Genomic DNA, 20,269 nt, shown 5'->3' on the forward strand with positions numbered 1-20,269 from the left:
AAAATTGACCACATAGTTGGAAGTAAAGCACTCCTCAGCAAATGTAAAAGAACAGAAATCATAACAAACAAACTGTCTCTCAGACCACAGTGCAATCAAATTAGAACTCAGGATTAAGAAACTCACTCAAAACCGCACAACTGCATGGAAACTGAACAATCTGCTCCTAAATGACTACTAGGTAAATAACTAAATGAAGGTAGAAATAAAGATGTTCTTTGAAACCAATGAGAACAAAGACACAACGTACCAGAATCTCTGGGACACATTTAAAGTAGTGTGTGGAGGGAAATTTATAGCACTAAATGCCCACAAGAGAAGCAGGAAAGATCTAAAATCGACACCCTGACATCACAATTAAAAGAACTAGAGAAGCAAGAGCAAGCAAATTCAAAAGCTAGCAGAAGGCAAGAAATAACTAAGATCAGAGCAGAACTGAAGGAGATAGAGACATAAAAAACTCTTCAAAAAAATAAATGACTCCAGGAGCTGGTTTTTTGAAAAGATCAACAAAATTGATAGACCGCTAGCAAGACTAATAAAGAAAAAAGAGAGAAGAATCAAATAGACACAATAAAAAATGATAAAGGGGATATAACCACTGATCCCATAGAAATACAAATTACCATCAGAGAATACTATAAACACTTCTACGCAAATAAACTAGAAAATCTAGAAGAAATAGATAAATTCCTGGACACATACACCCTCCCAAGACTAAACCAGGAAGAACGTGAATCCCTGAATAGACCAGTAACAGGCTCTGAAATTCAGGCAATAATTAATAGCCTACCAACCAGAAAAAGTCCAGGACCAGACGATCCTGAATTCTACTAGAGGTACAAAGAGGAGCTGGTACCATTCCTTCTGAAACGATTCCAATCAATAGAAAAAGAGGGAATCCTCCCTAACTCATTTTATGAGGCCAGTATCACCCTGATACCAAAGCCTGGCAGAGAAACAACAAAAAAAAGAGAATTTTAGACCAATATCCCTGATGAACATCCATGCAAAAATCCTCAATAAAATACTGGCAAACCAAATCCAGTAGCACATCAAAAAGCTTATCCACCACAATCAAGTTGGCTTCATCCCTGGGATGCAAGGCTGGTTCAACATATGCAAATCAATAAACATAATCCATCACATAAACAGAACCAAACACAAAAACCACATGATTATCTCAATAGATGCAGAAAAGGCCTTAGACAAAATTCAACAGCCCTTCATGCTAAAAACTCTCAATAAACTAGGTATTGATGGAACATATCTCAAAATAATAAGAGCTATTTATCACAAACCCACAGCCAATATCAAACTGAATGAGCAAAAACTGGAAGCATTCCCTTTGAAAACTGGCACAAGACAGGGATGCCCTCTCTCACCACTCCTATTCAACATAGTGTTGAAAGTTCTGGCCAGGGCAATCAGGCAAGAGAAAAAAATAAAGGGTATCCAATTAGGAAAAGAGGAAGTCAAATTGTCCCTGTTTGCAGATGACATGATTGTATATTTAGAAAACCCCATTGTCTCAGCCCAAAATCTCCTTAAGCTGATAAGCAACTTCAGCAAAGTCTCAGGATACAAAATCAATGTGCAAAAATCACAAGCATTCCTACACACCAATAACAGACAGAGAGCCAAATGATGAGTGAACTCCCATTCACAATTGCTACAAAGAGAATAAAATACCTAGGAATTCAACTTACAAGGGATGTGAAGGACCTCTTCAAGGAGAACTACAAACCACTGCTCAACGAAATAAAAGAGGACACAAATGAATGGAAGAACATTCCATGCTCATGGATAGGAAGAATCAATATCGTGAAAATGGCCATACTGCCCAAGGTAATTTATAGATTCAATGCCATCCCCATCAAGCTACCAAGGACTTTCTTCACAGAATTGGAAAAAACTACTTTAAAGTTGATATGGAAACAAAAAAGAGCCCGCATTGCCAAGACAATCCTAAGCAAAAAGAACAAAGCTAGAGGCGTCACGCTACCTGATTTCAAACTATACTGCAAGGCTACAGTAACCAAAACAGCATGGCACTGGTACCAAAACAGAGATATAGACCAATGGAACTGAACAGAACAGAGGCCTCAGAAATAACACCACACATCTACAACCATCTGATCTTTGACAAACCTGACAAAAACAAGAAATGGGGAAAGGATTCCCTATTTAATAAATGGTGCTGGGAAAACTGGCTAGCCATATATAGAAAGCTGAAACTGGATCCCTTCCTTACACCCTTATACAAAAATTAATTCAAGATGGATTCAAGACTTAAATGTTAGACCTAAAACCGTAAGAATGCTAGAAGAAAACCTAGCTAATACCATTCAGGACATAGGCATGGGCAAGGACTTCATGACTAAACACCAAAAGCAGTGGCAACAAAAGCCAAAATAGACAAATGGGATCTAATTAAAGAGTTTCTGCACAGCACAAGAAACTACCATCAGAGGGAACAGGCAACTAGAGAATGGGAGAAAATTTTTGCTATCTACCCATCTAGCAAAGGGTGAATATCCAGAATCTACAAAGAACTTAAACAAGTTTACAAGAAAAAAATCAACCCCATCAAAAAGTGGGCAAAGGATATGAATAGACACTTTTCAAAAGAAGACATTTATGCAGACAACAGACACATGAAAAAATGCTCATCATCACTGGTCATCAGAGAAATGCAAAACAAAACCACAATGAGATACCATCTCACACCAGTTAGAATGGCAATCATTAAAAAGTCAGGAAACAACAGGTGCTGGAGAGGATGTGGAGAAACAGGAATGCTTTTACACTGTTGGTGGGAGTGTAAACTAGTTCAACCATTGTGGAAGATGGAAGACAGTATGGTGATTCCTCAAGGATCTAGAACTAGAAATACTATTTGACCCGGCGATTGCATTACTGGGTATATACCCAAAGGATTATAAATCATGCTACTTATAAAGACACATGCACACATATGTTTACTGTGGCACTATTCACAATAGAAAAGACTTGGAAGCAACCCAAATGTCCATCAATGATAGACTGGATTAAGAAAATGTGGCACATATACACCACGGAATACTATGCAGCCATAAAAAAGGATAAGTTCAAGTCCATTGCAGGGATATGCACGAAGCTGGAAACCATCATTCTGAGCAAACTATTTCAAGGACAGAAAACCAAACACTGCATGTTCTCACTCATAGGTGGGATTGAACAATGAGAACACTTGGACAAAGGGCGGGGAACATCACACACCAGGGCCTGTCGGGGGGTGGGGGGCTGGGGGAGGGATAGCATTAGGAGAAATACCTAATGTAAATGACGAGTTAATGGGGGCAGCAAACCAACATGGCACATGTATACATATGAAACAAACCTGCACGTTGTGCACATGTACCCTAGAACTTAAAGTATAATAATGAAAAAAAAAAAAGATACAGCATTAAATTTTTAAAGACATGTAGGGATAAAACACGGTGATCATGAAGCAACAGAGAAATTCATTGATGAGTTTGCCAAGGTCATGGCTGATAAACATCTGACACTAGAACAAATCTATAATGCCGATGAAACATCACTGTTTTGACATTATTATCCCAGAAAGACACCAATTACAGCTGCTGAGACAGCCTTTGCAGGAATTAAGGATGCCAAGGACAGAATAACTGTGCTGGGATGTGCTAATACACATATAAGTGTAAACTTGCTTTGACAGGCAAAACCTCATGTCCTCACTGTATTCAAGGAGTGAATTTCTTACCAGTCCATTATTATGCTAAAAAAAAAAAAGGAAAAGAAAAGGCATATATCACCAGAAACCTCTTTTCTGACTAGTTTCACATTTTGTACTAGTGGCTCATGCTTACTGCAGTGAAGCTAGACTGTAAGATTTTGTTATTCCTTGACAACTGTTCTGCTCATCCTCCAGCTGAAATTCCCATAAAAAATAATGTTTATAACATGTACTTTCCCCGAAATGTCACTTCATTAATTAAGCCATGTAACCAGGATATCCTTAGATCAATAAAGAGTAAATATAAAAATATATTCTTGAATAGCATGCTAGCAACAGTGAACAGAGATAAGGGTGTAGAAAGTTTTCAAAACTAGTTTAGCATGGAGGATGCCATAAATGCAGTTGCCAACACTCGGAAAACAATGACTGAAGACATAGTCATGCCTGACACAACCTCTGGCCTAAGACAATGTTCAGTGTTGATGATGAACAATTGGTGATTTCGAAGGACTCTGTATATCATCCGAGGGAAAAAAAAAGATATATAACCTCCTGACATATGCAAAAAATGCACCTCCAGAGTCTATCAGTAAGCTGGAAGAAGTGAATATCAAAGATGTTTCTAATATTGATAATGAGGCTCCAGTTGTTCATTCAGTATCAATGGTGAAATAATTAAAATGGTTCTGAATCAAGGTGATTTGATAACAGCGATGAAGACAACATTAACAATGCAGAGAAAGTGGCTGTAGATAACATGATGAAAACATGTGATGAGATTACTAAAGGTCTGGAGCAGTGTGCATTCATACCAAACAAGAATTCATGTCAATTTATAACATCAAAGAAAGATTTCTAAGACGAAAACCATTGGTTAATGAGGTAGATGACTCTAAAGGAAACATTTTTAAAAGCCATCCAGCAAAATGCTTCCTTACCCCTATAGGACCCACTACTTGGTCCCTCAATCGCTTCTGATGTTTTACCTAAAGTCAAAAAATACAGTGTACAGGAACATTTTAATCAAAACACAGCATCATAGGTGGAGACAAAGCTTGCCACTGTTTGCTGTTGCTGTTGTTTAACATCTGATAAAGGTATTTTGGTGATGCTATTGCACTGCTTAGTTATCCTGAACACATTATTTCTTCACTGTATTAAATGTATGTCATACTTTTTACTGTTAAGAATTTATGTATGAATATTCAGGCTAGGTGCATTGGTGGCTCACGCCTGTAATCCCAGCACCCTGGGAGGCCCAGGTGTGTGGATCACTTGAGGTCAGGAGTTCAAGACCAGCCTGGCCAACATGCGCCTGTAATCCCAGTTACTTGGGAGGCTGAGGCAGGAGGATCATTTGAACCCAGGAGGTGGGGGGTCACAGTGAGCCGAGATCATGTCATTGCACTCGAGCCTGGGCGACAGAGCAAGACTCCCATCTCAAAAAAAAAAAAAAAGAAAAATATTATATAAAATTACCTTTGAACTATGTGTAAAAGGCATATATGAAACAAATAAATTCATGTTTAGACTTGGGTACTATCTCCAAGATACATTATTATATAGATGTGAATATTCCAACATTTGAAAATAATTAAATCGAAAACAAAAAGTAAAATGGCAGATGTAGGCCGGAGCGGTGGCTCACGCCTGTAATCCCAGCACGTTGGGAGGCCGAGGAGGGCGGATCACAAGGTCAGGAGATCGAGACCATCCTGACCAACACGGTGAAACCCCGTCTCTACTAAAATACAAAAAATTAGCCAGGCGTGGTGGCACATGCCTGTACTCCCAGCTACTTGGGAGGCTGAGGCAGGGGAATCGCTTGAACCAGCAGGCAGAGGTTGCAGTGAGCTGAGATTGCGCCACTGCCCTCCAGCCTGGGTGACAAGAGTGAGACTCTGCTAAAAAAAAAAAAAAAAAAAAAAAAAAAGGCAGATGTAAATAATAATATAACATGCAATTAAATAATAGTATTAAATGTGAGTAAACTAATCCAATCAAAAGGTAGATTTTTCAGATTAGATTTTTTTGAAATCCAACTATATGCTGTCCACAGAAATACACTTTAGATTCAAAGATACAAATAGGTGGAAAGTAGAAGGATAAATAAAAAAATACCATGCAAACAACAGTCATAAAAAAGCTGGAGTGGCTATACTAATGCCAGGCAAAATAGACTTCAAATCAAAAAGGTTACTATAAAAAGTAGGGTCATTTCATCATGATAAAAGGGTTACTCCAACATGAAGATATAACAGTTATAAAGATATATGCATTTGCAAGTGATGAAATTGGATATTTGTCTGAGGAAACCTCTACACAATTTGCTGAAGGAGTGGCCTGGGTCCTCCTGACTGCTTAAATAAAATGCAAGAAGAGAGAATGACTTAAAGACAGAATTGTTAAGCAAAAAAGAACCAGTACTTAAAGATGCAGAAAATTCTCAACCTACCCATATTGAAAAGAACGAGTAAGTCTGTTCAGAGGACAACACTAAGGTTGTGGCCAAATGATCATTTGATAAGATTAGTATGGATGTGGACCGCCCCAGCAGGAAAACTGCCAATTTGAAATGAAAAAATAGTAGATGGGAAGAAATGAAGGAGGGTTGGTAGACTTCCTGGATTTTTCAGGATAGGACCATAGAGCAATTCAGCTGCAAATGTGTGCTCTTCTTTAAGACAAGGAAGGACCCTAAAAGCAATTCAGAGATCATCCGGGATGCTTCCTTGGTTCAACAAAAGAAGGGACCACTGCCTTACTTTCAATAGGCCAGATGGCTCATAAGGGCTGGACCTCTCAAAGCCCAGGGATTGTGACCAACCCCATCAGAGGGTCCAGAAGGCAGCACTTCCACATCTCTGGAAGGCAGAGCATCAAGCCAATCATTCATTTTGTAGCCTTAAGATTTCATGGAACTTGCTCGGGACCTGTCACCCCTTTCTTCCTTCCTTTTTCTCCCTTTCGGAATGGAATGTCTACCCTATGACTAGCACACCACTATATTTTTTAACTTTTTAATTTTTTTAGAGACAGGGTCTTGCTCTGTTGTCCAGACTAAAGTGCAGTGACACATCATAGCTCACTGCAACCTCGAACTCCTAGTATCAAGTGATTCTTGTGCTTCAGCTTCCTGAGGAGCTGGGACTACAAGCACGACACCACGCCTGGCTAATTAATTTTTCAATTTTTTCAGAGACAGAGTCTTGCCATGTTGCTCAGGCTGGTCTTCAACTCCTGGCCTCAAGTGATCCTCCCACCTCAGCTTGCCAAGTAGCTGGGATTACAGGCACAAGCCACCAAACTCAGACCACCATTGCATTTTGGAAGCACATATTTGGTTTCACAGGGTCACAGCTGGAGGAGAATTTGCCTCAGGATGAATCATACCTTGGGCTCAACTGCACCTGATTTAGATAACATTTAGAGAGATGTTGGACTTTAAAGTTGATGCTGGTATCAGTTAAGACTTTGGGGTGATCGGGATAAAATGAATGTAATTTGTATGCAAGGAAGACACAGAATTTTTGTGGAGGGAAGGGCCAGGGCCAGAATGTTATAGACTAAACGTTTGTGTCCTTGCCAAATTATGATGTTGAAATTCTAACTCCTAATGTGATATGAAAATGGGGCCTTTGGGAGGTGATTAGATCATGAAGGCAAAGTCATCATAAATGGCATTAAGGCTTTTTTAAATTTTTGCCAATCTGATAGATGGGCAGTATTGTGGTTCTATTTTCCATTTCCCTAAAGAATAATGATGTTGAACATCTTTTCATGTTGTTATTTTCCTTCTGCTTATCTTCTTTGGTGCAGTGTCTATTCATATCTTTAGCTCACTTTAAAAAATTGAGTTCCTTCTCTTGAGATTTCAGAGTTCTTAATATATTCTAGGTATAAGTCATTTATCAGATATATGCATTTTAAATACTTTCTCCAGTCTGTGGCTTATCTTTTCATTCTCCTAGAAGCATGTTTTCAACAGCAGAAGTTTTTAATTTTGATAAAGTCTGTTTTATCACTTTTTTCTTTCATCAATCATAGTTCTGGTATTGTAGCTAAAAAGAATCTTTGTGGCCAGGCGTGGTGGCTCACGCCTGTAATCCCAGTACTCTGGGAGGCCGAGGCGGACGGATCATGAGGTCAGGAGATTGAGACCATCCTGGCTAACATGGTGAAACCCCGTCTCTACCAAAAATACAAAAAAATTAGCCAGGCATGGTGGAGGGTGCCTATAGTCCCAGCTACTCAGGAGGCTGAGGCAGGAGAATGGCGTGAACCCAGGAGGCGGAGCTTGCAGTGAGACGAGACAGCACCACTGCACTCCAACCTGGACGATGGTGCGAGACTCCGTGTCTAACCAATGCTAGCAGAAACCACACCAAAGAAAACAAGCAGATGGAAAATACATGAAAAGATGTTCAACATCATTAGTCATTAGAAAAACACAAATTTTAAAATTTGAAAAAGATTTTTCTCAGCCAGGCGTAGTGGTTCATCCCTGTAATCACAGCACTTTGGGAGGCTGCACCCAGAAGATTGAGACCAGGAGTTTTAGACTAGATCACTTGAAGTCAATAGTTTGAGACTAGCCTGGGGAACATAGCAAAACCCCATCTCTACAAAAAATTTAAAAATTAACTGGGCATCGTAGCATGCACCTGTAGTCCCAGCTACTTGGGAGACAGGCAAGAGGATTGCTTGAGCCCAGGAGTTCAATGTTACAATGAGCTATGATCACACCACTGCACTACAAGCCTAGGGAACCGAGCATGACTCTCTCAAAAAAATAAATATATGTATTCTTTTTTTCTATTTTTTTCGCCTGGAAATTTGTAGTTTTAGATTGTGCATTTAGGTCTATGATCCATTTTTAGTAAATTTTATAGTTTATAAATTTTTCTATACTATATATTTTATATTAGCATATTTTATATACTATATAAATATATAATTTTTATAGTATAGCAAAGTATGGAGTGACGTTCATTTTTCTGCATATGGGTATCCAATTGTTTCAGCATCATTAGTTAAAACAACTGTCCTTTTCCCACTGAATCGTACCTTTATTAAAAAATTATTTGTTTGTGGCCCTATTTTTTATTCTATTCCATTCCATTAATTAATTTCCCTAACTTGATGCCAGTACTACACTGTTTTGATTATTGTTGCTTCACATTGAATCATTAAATCAGGTGGCATTAGCTCTCCAAATTTGTTCTTCTTTTTCAGAATTGCTTGGCTATTCTAGGTCCTTTGATTTTTTTACTGGGATTGCATTGAATTATCAATCTGTCTGGAGAAAATTGGCTCTTAACAATACTGAGTATTCCAACCCATGAATAAATTATATCTCTCGACTTATTTAGGTCTTAATTTTTTCAAGAATGTTTTTTAGGTTTCAATGTACAGATCTTGCAAATCTTTTATGCTACTTTCAGGCTTATTTCATATTTTTGATAGTACTGTAAGTGGAATTGCATTTTAAAAGTCAATTTCTGATTATATGTTGCTACTATATAGAGATACATTGATTTCTGTATATGAATTCCATATCTAGCAACCTTATGAAACTCATTTATTAGTTCTAAGAGCTTTTTAAAGATTCCATTAGATTTTTACATAGACATCATATCATCTGAATAAAGACAGCTTTACTTCTTGCTTCTAAGATTTAGATGCCTCTTTTTTCCTTTCTTGCCTTTTTCCTTAGAACCTCTAGTAGAATACTGAATAAAGAATGGACATCATTGCCTTGTTCTTGATCTTAGGGAGAAAGTAGTCAGTCTTTCACCATTAAGTTGTTAGATAAAGGCATTCTGAAGATGCCCTTTGTGTCAGGGGTCCCTAAGACAACTCTCAGGGTTGATGATTTGCTAGGACTCAGAAGACTCAAAAGTTGCTCTACTAATGGTTACACTCTATTACCGTGAAAGAACATAGAGTAAAATCAGCAAAGGGGAAAAGCACATGGGGTGAAGTCTAGAAGAAACCACATACAAGGTTCCAAGTGTCCCTTCCCAGTGTAGTCACATGGAACACACTTCATTCTCCCAACTATGTGTGACAATATGTGCAAAGTGTTACCAACCAAGGAAGTTCACTTGAGCCAAAGTGTACAGGGCTTTTACTGGGTATCAGTCATGTAAACATAACAGCACCTGTGTGACTGACCTGTTACTGAAGCTCCAGATTCCCAGAGGGAAGGCAGGTCTTCACCATCAACTGCATTGCTAGTATAAACAATCTGGACAAACTGGTATAGCACGGCTCAAAGACTCAGGCATGCAAATATACTATTAAGACAAAAAATTTCAAGAGCTTAGTTCCCTGGAAGTGAGCAAAGGACAGTCATGGAAACAAGCTTAAGAATGGGCAAGGTTTGAACAACACCAGCCTGCTGAGTTAACCCCCTTCCACATACCTTCCATCAGGTTGAGCAAGTTCCTTTCTATTCCTAGGTTGCTGAGAATTTTAATCAGGAATCGATATTCGATTTTGTCAAAGGCTTTTTCTGCATGTATTGGAATCACCATATAGTTTTTCATTTTAGTTTGTTTACCTGGTGAATGACATTGATTGCTGTTCAAATATTAAACCTTGCATTCTTGGAATAAACACCAGTTGGTCATGATGTATTAATCCTTTTATATATGTTAGATTTGAGTTGCTAAATTCTGTTTAAAATTGTGCATGTATGTTCATGCAGGATATTGGTCTGTAGTTTTCTATGATGGGTCTTGAAATAAGGGTCTCACAGCCTTATGAAATGAGTTGTGAAGTATTACCTCCTCTTCCATTTTCTAAAACGGTGTTAATTAGTATTATTTCTTCCTTAAATATTTGGTAGAATTCAACACTGAAACCATCTGGACCTAGAATTTTCTTTTAGAATGATTTTTTTCTGCAAATTCAAATTATTTAACAGATGTTAGACTATTTGTGTTATCTGTTTCTTCAGTGAGCTTTAGCAGTTTGTATCTCTCTAGGAATATGTCCATTTGATCTAAGTTGTCATATTGCTTGATATAAAGTTGTTCATAACATTCCTTTATTATCCTTTTAATGTCTTTAGAATATGTAGTGATGTTACCTCTCTCATTCTTAATATTGGTAATTTGTGTCTTCTTTTTCTCCTGATCTGCTGGGCTAGAAATTTATTAATAGTATTGATGTTCTCAAAGAACTAGCTTTCGGTTTCATTGATCTTCACTGTTGTTTTCTGTTGTAGTGATTTCCACTCTAACCTTTATTTCCTTGCTCCTGTTTAACTTCTTTTTCCAGTTTCTTAGAAAGCTGTGATTATTGATTTGTAACATTTCTTCTTTTCCAATACAGCCATTAATTTAGCTACAAATTTCCCTCTAAGTACTGCTTTGGCACCATCCTACAAATTTGATATGTTGTTTTCATACTTTCTATCTTCTCTTTTCATTTCTTTAACCCATGGGTTACCTTAAAGTGTTATTTATTTACCAAATGTTTGGGAATTTTATAATCTTTCTGTTACTGGTTTCTAACTTAATTCCATTTAGGTCAGAAAGTACATCTTGCTTGACTTCAATTCTTTCAAATGTACTGAGATATGTTTTATGGGCCAGAATATGGTATATATTTTTACACGTTCTCTATGTAATTGGAAAAAAATAAAACCCATGTATTCAGCTGTTGATGGGTGAATTCTTCCATAAATGCCAAGCAGATCAAGTTAGTTGATAGTGGTGTTAAAGTTTTTTATACTGTTGCTCATTTTCTATCTGCTCATTCCATCAATTATTTGGAGAAAACTACTGAAATCTCCAGTTAACTGGGTATCTTTCTATTTTTTATTGCTGGTCTATTAATTTTGTTTCATGTATTTTAAAGCTCTAATATTGGATGTCTAAAATATCTAGGATTGTTTCTGGTTAACTGATCTCTTTATCATTAAGAAATGACATTCTTTATCCTTGACAATATCATTATCTCTGAAATCTACCTTAACAATAATAAACCACTCACACTTTCTCTTCATTAGTGTTAGCACTGTGTATCTTTCTCTATTTAGTTTTATTCTATTCGTGTCTTTATATTCAAAGTGTATTTCTTACAGACAACTTATACTTGGGTCTTGTTTTTTTAATCCAATCTGAAAATCTCTGTATTTTAATTGGGGTATTTGATCCATTTATATGTAGTATGATTATTGATATGGTTAGCTTTAAGTTTACCATCTTGTTATTTGCTTTTTTTTTTTTTTTGGTCCCACCTGTTCTTTGTTCTGTTTTTCTTTTTTTTTCTATCTTCTTTCAGATTGAGTGCTTTTAGGATTTCATCTTGTCTCCTTTGGTGGCTTATTAACTGTAACTCTTTGTCTACACGCTATGTTTATTTCTGCAGTTTCTATGCTAACACCCACTCCAATTTAACTTTTCTAGCTTCTGATCCAATCTTTCCCACCCATCATCACTTAAAAACAAACAAACAAACAAAAGACACTTCCTAGGATGTCTAATGAGCTTCACATTACTAAATCCTACGCTCTTTTCAGTCCTCATCTTACTTATCTCACAGTAACATTTCACAGTTTATCCTCTGTACTGAATAACTCTTCTCTTGGTTTCTATGACATGACACTCTCCAGATCATCTTATTTTTTTGTCCATAAATTCTCAATCTCCTTTGCACTTTGACTTCTCCTCAGCTTGTAACTTTTAGAGTTTCTTATGGCTCAGTCCTAGCCCTTCTTGTTTTCTCTCAGAATCTTCAAAAGACGGTCCTGAGGGATTATGAGATATTTCACAGGCATTTTCAGGGGCAAAGTAATGAAATAAATTTGTCTACATACATTTTGAAAAGTTGAAATGTAAGATTAATGATAATTTGCATGAAAATCACTTTATTTTCTTTAAAGTTACCATTCACTATAATATCCCATTATATTCACTCTCTGTTGATACATTCATATCAGCCATAGTTAGCATTTACTTAAATATAGTAGTATAAAACTCAAGTAAACTTTCAGATTATTTTCACACAAAGCACAAAGTCCATTTGCTTTGTTGATAAGGACAAAGAAGAAACCAAGAGAAAAGACGCATTTGTCAGCTAAAACAGGTAAAAATTATTGATACTGCTGAGAAGCTAGTCAATTCAAATTTAATGCCTGAGAAGAAACAAGCTATTGACCAAAATTCTTTATTAAATGATTCTACTGGATGTCATATATTATCATGCAACACAATATAGAAGAGCAATTACTGCCATGTGAGTGTTTTAGCATACATTTTGTTTTACAATTGGACAAACTACCTGTGGAGAAAATATAAATCAGTCCTTGACACATATACAGTATATAAGGTAAAAGTACTCAACAACTTTTTGTTCTACATATCAGTGAAAACTTATAGTACAGGAAAGACAGTTTTTATTTAGACAATGATACTTTTGTGAGCTATGACATAAGTTGAAAAAGGTGCAACACATTCAAAATTGACAGAGCATGAAGTATACAAATAGCAAAAACATACACTGTTATATTACTAAAAGATTCTTTATATGAAACAGGAATCAACAATATGCCTCCTGATTATAACTGAGTGTTGAAGGAAATAATGGAAATTAAACATCATCAAATATTGACTATTCAGAGTATGCGCTCTCAGATGTTGCAGAAGGAAATGGCAGCGTTTGCAAGATTATTCTTCCCACGCAAGTTTGCTGGCTGTCAAGGAAAAAGGTGCTGACAAGTTTCTGAAATGAGGGATGAGATTTTAAAAAACAAAAAAATTCTTCATAATGCTGACAATACCAAAAAGTAATTCTATGTTTTCTAGAGGCCTGCTTAAGTGGAGTATAGCAGAGATATATCTAGAATTTTAAATAGTGTGAACCTACTACTTCAGGGCCAAAATACTCTGATTTTTAATGCTGAGAATAAGATACCATATTTTTCAAAGTCACCAAGCTATGCTGCAAATGGCTCAATTGCTAGGATGTGATTCCTTCCCAAAACCTGATGGTTTTCTTCACTTCTCAGAGTGAGACTGATTACACTATTGTGTGTATAAAGAACATGACTAAATGTTAAAACAAAACATGGGAAAATACTTTCCAGATACTGAAGAAGTCAAAAAATGACTTAAGAATCCATTTGTTACTATCTTCCAAACATTCAGGCTGGTTGAAACATTCACCCTAATATTATAGGCTTCTCAATAACGCAACTGAAAGAGCACAAGATATAATCTTCAGGGAGAAATCTTCCGATAATTTATCAGCCTGTATTTGACCTTGATATTCCAAAACATCTGACAGCGCCAGCAAACACAAGTTGCAATTCCTGACAATCTATAATTGTGGCACAACATTTCCTAATTTAGTAGACATACAGAGTAATCAAAGTGTGGTCTAACCTACATCTCAAACTATCTATCATCAAATTAGATATAAGTACTTTGTAAGAAGCTGCAAAAAAAAAATCATCCTTCTCAATGATAATAAAAACATTAATTTCTAAAATACTGCTTTATTGGGGGCCGGGCACGGTGGTTCACGCCTGTAATCCCACAACTTTGGGAGGCCTAGGCGGGTGGATCACTTGAGGTCAGGAGCTTAAGACCAGCCTGGCCAACACAGTGAAACCTTGTCTCTACTAAAATACAAAAATTAGCCAGGTGTGGTGGTGCACACCTGTAGTTCTAGCTACTCAGGAGGCTGAGGCACGAGAATCACTTGAACCCAGGAGGCAGAGGTTGCAGTTAGCCAAGATCATGCCACTGCACTCCAGCTTGGGTAACAGACTATCTATAGACACTGAGGCTCAAATTTCAATTTCCAGCCCAGCCTTCTTCTCTGAGCTCCAGACTTACCTACCTAACCAACTGCCTTCCAAACTTTACTACTTGATGCCTCATAAGCACATTAAACATAGTGGGTCCAAAACCAAACTCCTGTTATCTTCCATATGGCTTTCCCTTTTCCAAGCTCGGTGAAAACATCTTATTCCTGGCTGCCCGTGCCAGAAAGCTAAGTCATCATCTAAGATGCAGCTTGAATTGATCTTCTCTCTCCCCACTTAGTAGTCACCTTCATAGGTGACTTCACAGTTTCCCCACATAGTCCAAGTCACCTTCGTCTCTACCCTGGACTACACTATAACCTCCTAATTCGTCTTCCTACAGCCCCTTATCCCCCTCAGTATTTTCTTTTGCTGCTAGAACAAATTACCACAAACGCAGTGGCTTAAACACAACACTGATTTATTTTCTTACATTTCTGTAGAAATCTTACATGCGTCTCAATGGGCTAAAATCAAGGTGAGTTTGATTCCCTTCTAAAGGTTGCAGGAGAGAATCTATTTCTGTGGTTTTTCAAGCTTCTAGAAGCTACCCACATACCTTGGCTTGCGACCTCCTTCCTTCATCTCCAAAGCCAGCCATGTTGTAACTCTCTGACCATTCTTCCATAGTCACTCCATGTCTTTTGTCCCCATGTTCTACTTTTAAAGACCCTTGCGATTACTTTGGGGCCCCCCTGGATAATCCAAGATAATCTCTTTATCTTAAGGTCAGCCGATTAGCTAATTACCTCCCCTTTGCCATGTAACAAAATATTCACAGATTCTGGGTATTAGTATGTGGATATCTTTAGAAGGCCATTATTATGTCTACCATATTTTCTAATACATAAACTCATTTTCCACACAGCAGCCAGAGTAATCTTTTTAAAAACATAAATATGTTCATGACACTTCCTTCAATGTGTTACCACTCCTCTAAGGATAAAGTTCAAAATCCTAAACATGTGCCACAAATCCATGCATGGCCTGGTTCCTACCTCCTGGGCTTGTCTTCTGGTGCACTGTGTCCCAGCCACATAGGCTTCTCTCTTTTTCTCAAGCACCAAGCTCCTTTCTGTCTCAGAATCTTTGCTCACACTATCTCTGCTGTCTGAACAGCTCTCCCCACCTTCTAGCCAACCTTTACTTGGCTAACGCTTGCTCAATCCTTCAGATCTCTATAAAAGCTACTTTCACAGGGTGGCCTTTCCTGATTGCCCAGTCTAGTATTAGCTGTCACAGTACTCTTTTTCTTTCATATCTTTTTATCACAATTTGAATTAAATGTTATTTGCATAATTATTTGTTTAATATCTGCCTGCCTGCACCAGACTGCAAACCCATAAAGGCTGGGGCCTAGTCTGTTCTGTTCACCACTGTAAACCCTGGGACTTCGTGCTAACTAGCTTATAATAGGTGCTTAATAAATAAGTGAGTGACATTACATGTTGTTATATGACCAGTAGGCAGGTAGAGTATATGCGGTGTGGATATGCTGGACAAAGGGATGATTCGTGGCCCCAGGCAGGATGGAGCACAATGGCATGAGATTTTATCACACTACACAGTACAGTATGCAACTTAAAAGTTATTAATTGTTCATTTCTGGAATTTTCCATTTCGTATTTTCAGACCGCAGCTGACTTCTGGTAAGTGAAATTGTGGTAAGTGAAACCAGGAAAGCGAAACTAAAATAAACTAACAAATTACTAGAGAAACCCACACGTAGAATGTTGATTTTTAAAACCAAATTGTGCTTACTGATATCATTCATATGCTCATAGGAAGAAAAACTATTAGTAGTAATAAAATACAGTAGCAACAAGACAAATATGTCTTATTTGGGTGGCAAAAGAAGAATGTGGGATGATCTGTGGAGGGTTCCCCACTTTTAACAAAAGTCAGCCTGCTCTGCTGAAATTAGCAAAATCACACAGGTGATTTCAAAGAAAACCCATTTCTTACAAAGAAATGAGATAATGATATAACAAACCAAGTATATAAGACATTCATTAATGCCTTTATAATTCTCACAAACACACAAATAATCCAACAGCAAATTCTGATGTATGTGTGACGCAGGAGGGAAAATTCATAGTAGGAGCAAAGAATTATCTTTAGTCCATGCTGGTGCAACCACCATCATGAATTCAACAAATATTTATTGAGTGCCTACTATGTGTCAGGCTCTGTTCTCTAGTTGAAGATACTATAGGAAAAATAACAGAGAAAAACCCCTGTCCTTGTGGATCTTACAATATAGTGAAAGATTTAAAACCTTGAGTAAGACATATACTTGGGTGGCTAAAGGGTTTGTTATGGAAAAATTAAGAAGGACTGATAACAAAAATGGAATAATAGCTACATAAAGATATAAATACAAAATGAAGGTTGTTGATGACAGATAGTGAAACTGAATATATAAGTAGAGAGCACATTCTCATTATTCTAAATTATTTTTGCTAAAATCAAATACAAGTAATTACTTTCCTCTAATGCAGCTTGAAGACAGTATTATACGTATGAATCGAAAATACTGATGATGACTATTGTTATATGATGCACAAGAAGGAACCATAATGTGCAACTACCAAATCCAGACCAACAGACTAGTTTCTACTGGATAAAAACTTAACTTAAAACCATAGGGAAACGTACTGATAAACTTTCTAACTTATCTGGAAATATATTCCAGAAATGAGAGAGGAAGAATACTGATTATAGGAAATTATTGCAAATATGGAAATTAGGGGTTATTAAATTTACGCAGTTATCTCAGCATAGGAGTAGTTTTTCATATGTTTCATATACAATTATGCATTGCATAAAAGCTTTCAGTCAACCATGGATCGCATATACAACAGTGGTCCCAAAGATTATAACACTTTATTTTACTGTATCTTTTCTATATTTAGATACATAAATACTTTCCATTGTGTTACAAATGCCTACAGTATTCAGTACAATACTATGCCGTACAGATTTCTAGGTTAATAGCAATAGGCTATTCCATATAGCCTTAGGTATGTAGCAGGCTTATGAAAGTACACTCTATGTTGGCACAATGAAAAAAATCACCCAACAACGAATTTCTCAGAACATATCCCCATTGTTAAGAGGCACACGACTGTATTTAGTCCAACAACTTGCTGAAATGTGATTCTGCCATTTTTCCAGTCAACTCCTAAGTTGTAAATATCATACATCTGCCACCTTACCAGGCAGTTTCAACCATAACAACAGAAGAATACTCTTGGCAAATAGATCCCACTCTCTGAGGGTTGATTTGGGGCTCAGAAAATACTACCCCGAAGTATGACACTTTGGCATACTGAATACTTCTAAAAGAGATTGGAAGGCCTCAGAAGCAGCCTCGGAAGCAGTCTCTCCCTCTGATCTTCTCTTGCCCTTCTGTCTCCTGCCCATCTTTCGTCCCCGAAGTGAGTCACAGAAACCAGAATTCTTCTTCCCCAAGGTGAGTGATAGAAATTAGGATCCCTCTCCTACAAAGCAAGCCATAAAAACTGGAACTATCACTGTAACCTTTCCCTGCAGGAACTGGCCATAAAGAAATTCTCTAACCTACCTTGCCTGATAGTAGGTCGCTAAGACCCTCATTCCAGAAGGGTCCTTCCTCCTCCATAGGCGGAAGAAATGATATACAGAGAGGCCAAGAAGAATCTGAACAAACAGACCTTGCTGGGTTTCCTCCCTCAGTTTATTAACATTAGAGTATATCCTTCGTCCAATCACATTTTTACACAGTTGTCTATTCTTCATGGGTCCTACGCATAAAAATAGAGATCTCCCTGGTCTCAGAAGTGCCTGGTGGCGTAAAACTTTGATTAGATTTGCTATGCTTTTACCTTGTTAACCTATCTTCTGTTTTAAGGAGTGGTGGCTGTGATCCTTACAATGGGTGGTGAGGAAAGGTACTAAACTTTTCCGCCCCTACGTTGCACTTTAAATACATAAATGCATAAAAGCAAAGTAGACAAAAACACATGAAGTCATAATGAAAATACCAGAGTCAACCAAGGAAGGCAGACTTGCAGCTGAAATGCTCCAGATCATCACTTTGTCCACCGAACGAAAACATCTAAGAACATACAGTCCATACTCCAAGTTTTAAACGACTGTCCACCAAGAAGGGAAAAGGAGAACTGATGGCTCCTCTTAGGCCCACTCAAGACAAGGGGGTCCCAATTCCCTTGCTTTAGACTGGTGGGACTGGCAGGTAAACCTGAGGCAAATGACTGACTACAGGTTCCAAGGCCAGTTACTCCAATTAGAAAGCAAAACACAAAGTTTCAAAAAACAGAGAAGGGAGTCGGGAGGCTGAAGCACGAGAATCGCTTTAACCCGGGAGACGGAGGTTGCGGTGAGCCGAGATCACGCCACTGCACTCCAGCCTGGGCGACAGTGCGAGACTCCGTCTCAAAAACAACAACAACAACAACAACAAATGGTGAAGGGATGAGGCTGAAACATCACAGGAAGTAAAATAAATAATTGTAACAAGAAAACAATAAAGCACTGGAGAATCCACCCAGCCACTTCCACTGCTTAAAAAGGTACAGACTGCAGAAGCCAAAAGGCCTGGCAACTCCGGTCCCGGAACTCAACAGCCAGACTGAAGCGAGCGCGGGGAAGCAGTTCCGGTGACCCCCTCCCGCCCCTCTCTCATCAACCCCGCCCCCTGGGCCTGCCCCGTCCCGCCCGGCTACTCACTGGATTCGCTTCCCACATAACGGTGACAAAATCGAGCGGAGAGAGCCTGTGGGAAGGGGCTAGCCGCGGGGCCTGAGTGTTGGATTTTTTTTTCCCGCGGGTCCCCGGGAGCGAAGGGACGGAGAGGTAACCCTTACGAAGGCCTTCCTTCTCCCCCTCCCTGTCACAAGCCAGCGTTTACAGACCACCCAACCTCCCGACTTCCGCCCGACGCTGGCCAGTCAGATCTGTCTCCGCCCCACTCCCACAAGCTCGCCCCGCCCCTGCACGCTTATCCGTACGCGCGCGGGCGGTCGTCCTGGGCGGGGCTTGCGAGTGTCTGTCTGACGAAGGAGTTTAAAGGGTTTCTGGTCCAACTCTATCGCCCAGTGATCTTAAAGCCACGGCTGGCTGTATTTGTTTCCTATGAAACAAATTTTTATTGATCACCGTGTAACGGCCAAGAGTCACACAGGCCTGGAATGGCATTTGGGAGAAACTTGATAATCTTTCAATATCTTCATCCTCAAAATGGAGATGGTAGTAATATCTCCCTAAGAGTGAGATTATTGAAAACATTCAGCACAGTATTTGGCACACAGAGTTCAATAAGTGACGGTTATTTGCTCACAAGGGAACCTTTCCATACTGTCCCTGCCCTCACGAATTTTATAATCTAGAAAAGAAAGCAAAAAGTAATTTAGAAAAGTTAAAAAGTGCAATATGATTTATAGGTAATATGGTGAATAGAGAGTGCTATGCAAGCATGTTTACCTAGGGTAGAGTGTCAGGAAAGCTCCCTCAAGAAGTTTAAGACCATGAGGATGTATTCCTACTGATGTAAAGAGAGCTAACAGAGTGAAATAATCTTCCACGCAACGAAGGATCTACCCCACAGAAAATGAAAATTAAACAGCTCATTATAGATCCTTCTGGACTTTTCTATGCCTCTACACATTGAAAAAAGAAATGTAATCAAAGAATACCTGTAGATT

The 20,269-nt window shown here is 38.3% G+C and overlaps 1 protein-coding gene across 3 annotated transcripts in view; it reads right to left on the reverse strand.

Moving 5' to 3' along the window:
- PARP11 (poly(ADP-ribose) polymerase family member 11) overlaps positions 1-19,949 on the reverse strand; it is an 82,584-nt gene extending 62,635 nt beyond the window's left edge. Inside the window, exons 1-2 of one of the 3 annotated variants that reach the window (XM_054526687.2) lie at positions 18,431-19,245; positions 9,920-10,041 (exon numbers count right to left, since the gene is read on the reverse strand). Coding sequence is in view for 1 of the 3 variants with exons in the window: in XM_024257271.3 (XP_024113039.1) it covers positions 19,296-19,313 (18 nt within the window). In the remaining 2 variants the exon portion in view is untranslated. Of the gene's footprint in view, positions 1-9,919; positions 10,042-18,430; positions 19,246-19,295 lie in introns of those variants that run through there. The other 2 variants (XM_063711997.1, XM_024257271.3) reach the window with 2 other exon arrangements.
- Between the last annotated feature and the right edge of the window lie 320 nt (positions 19,950-20,269).

The sequence above is a fragment of the Pongo abelii genome, chromosome 10, assembly GCF_028885655.2.
Source record: "Pongo abelii isolate AG06213 chromosome 10, NHGRI_mPonAbe1-v2.0_pri, whole genome shotgun sequence".
NCBI lineage: Eukaryota > Metazoa > Chordata > Mammalia > Primates > Hominidae > Pongo > Pongo abelii.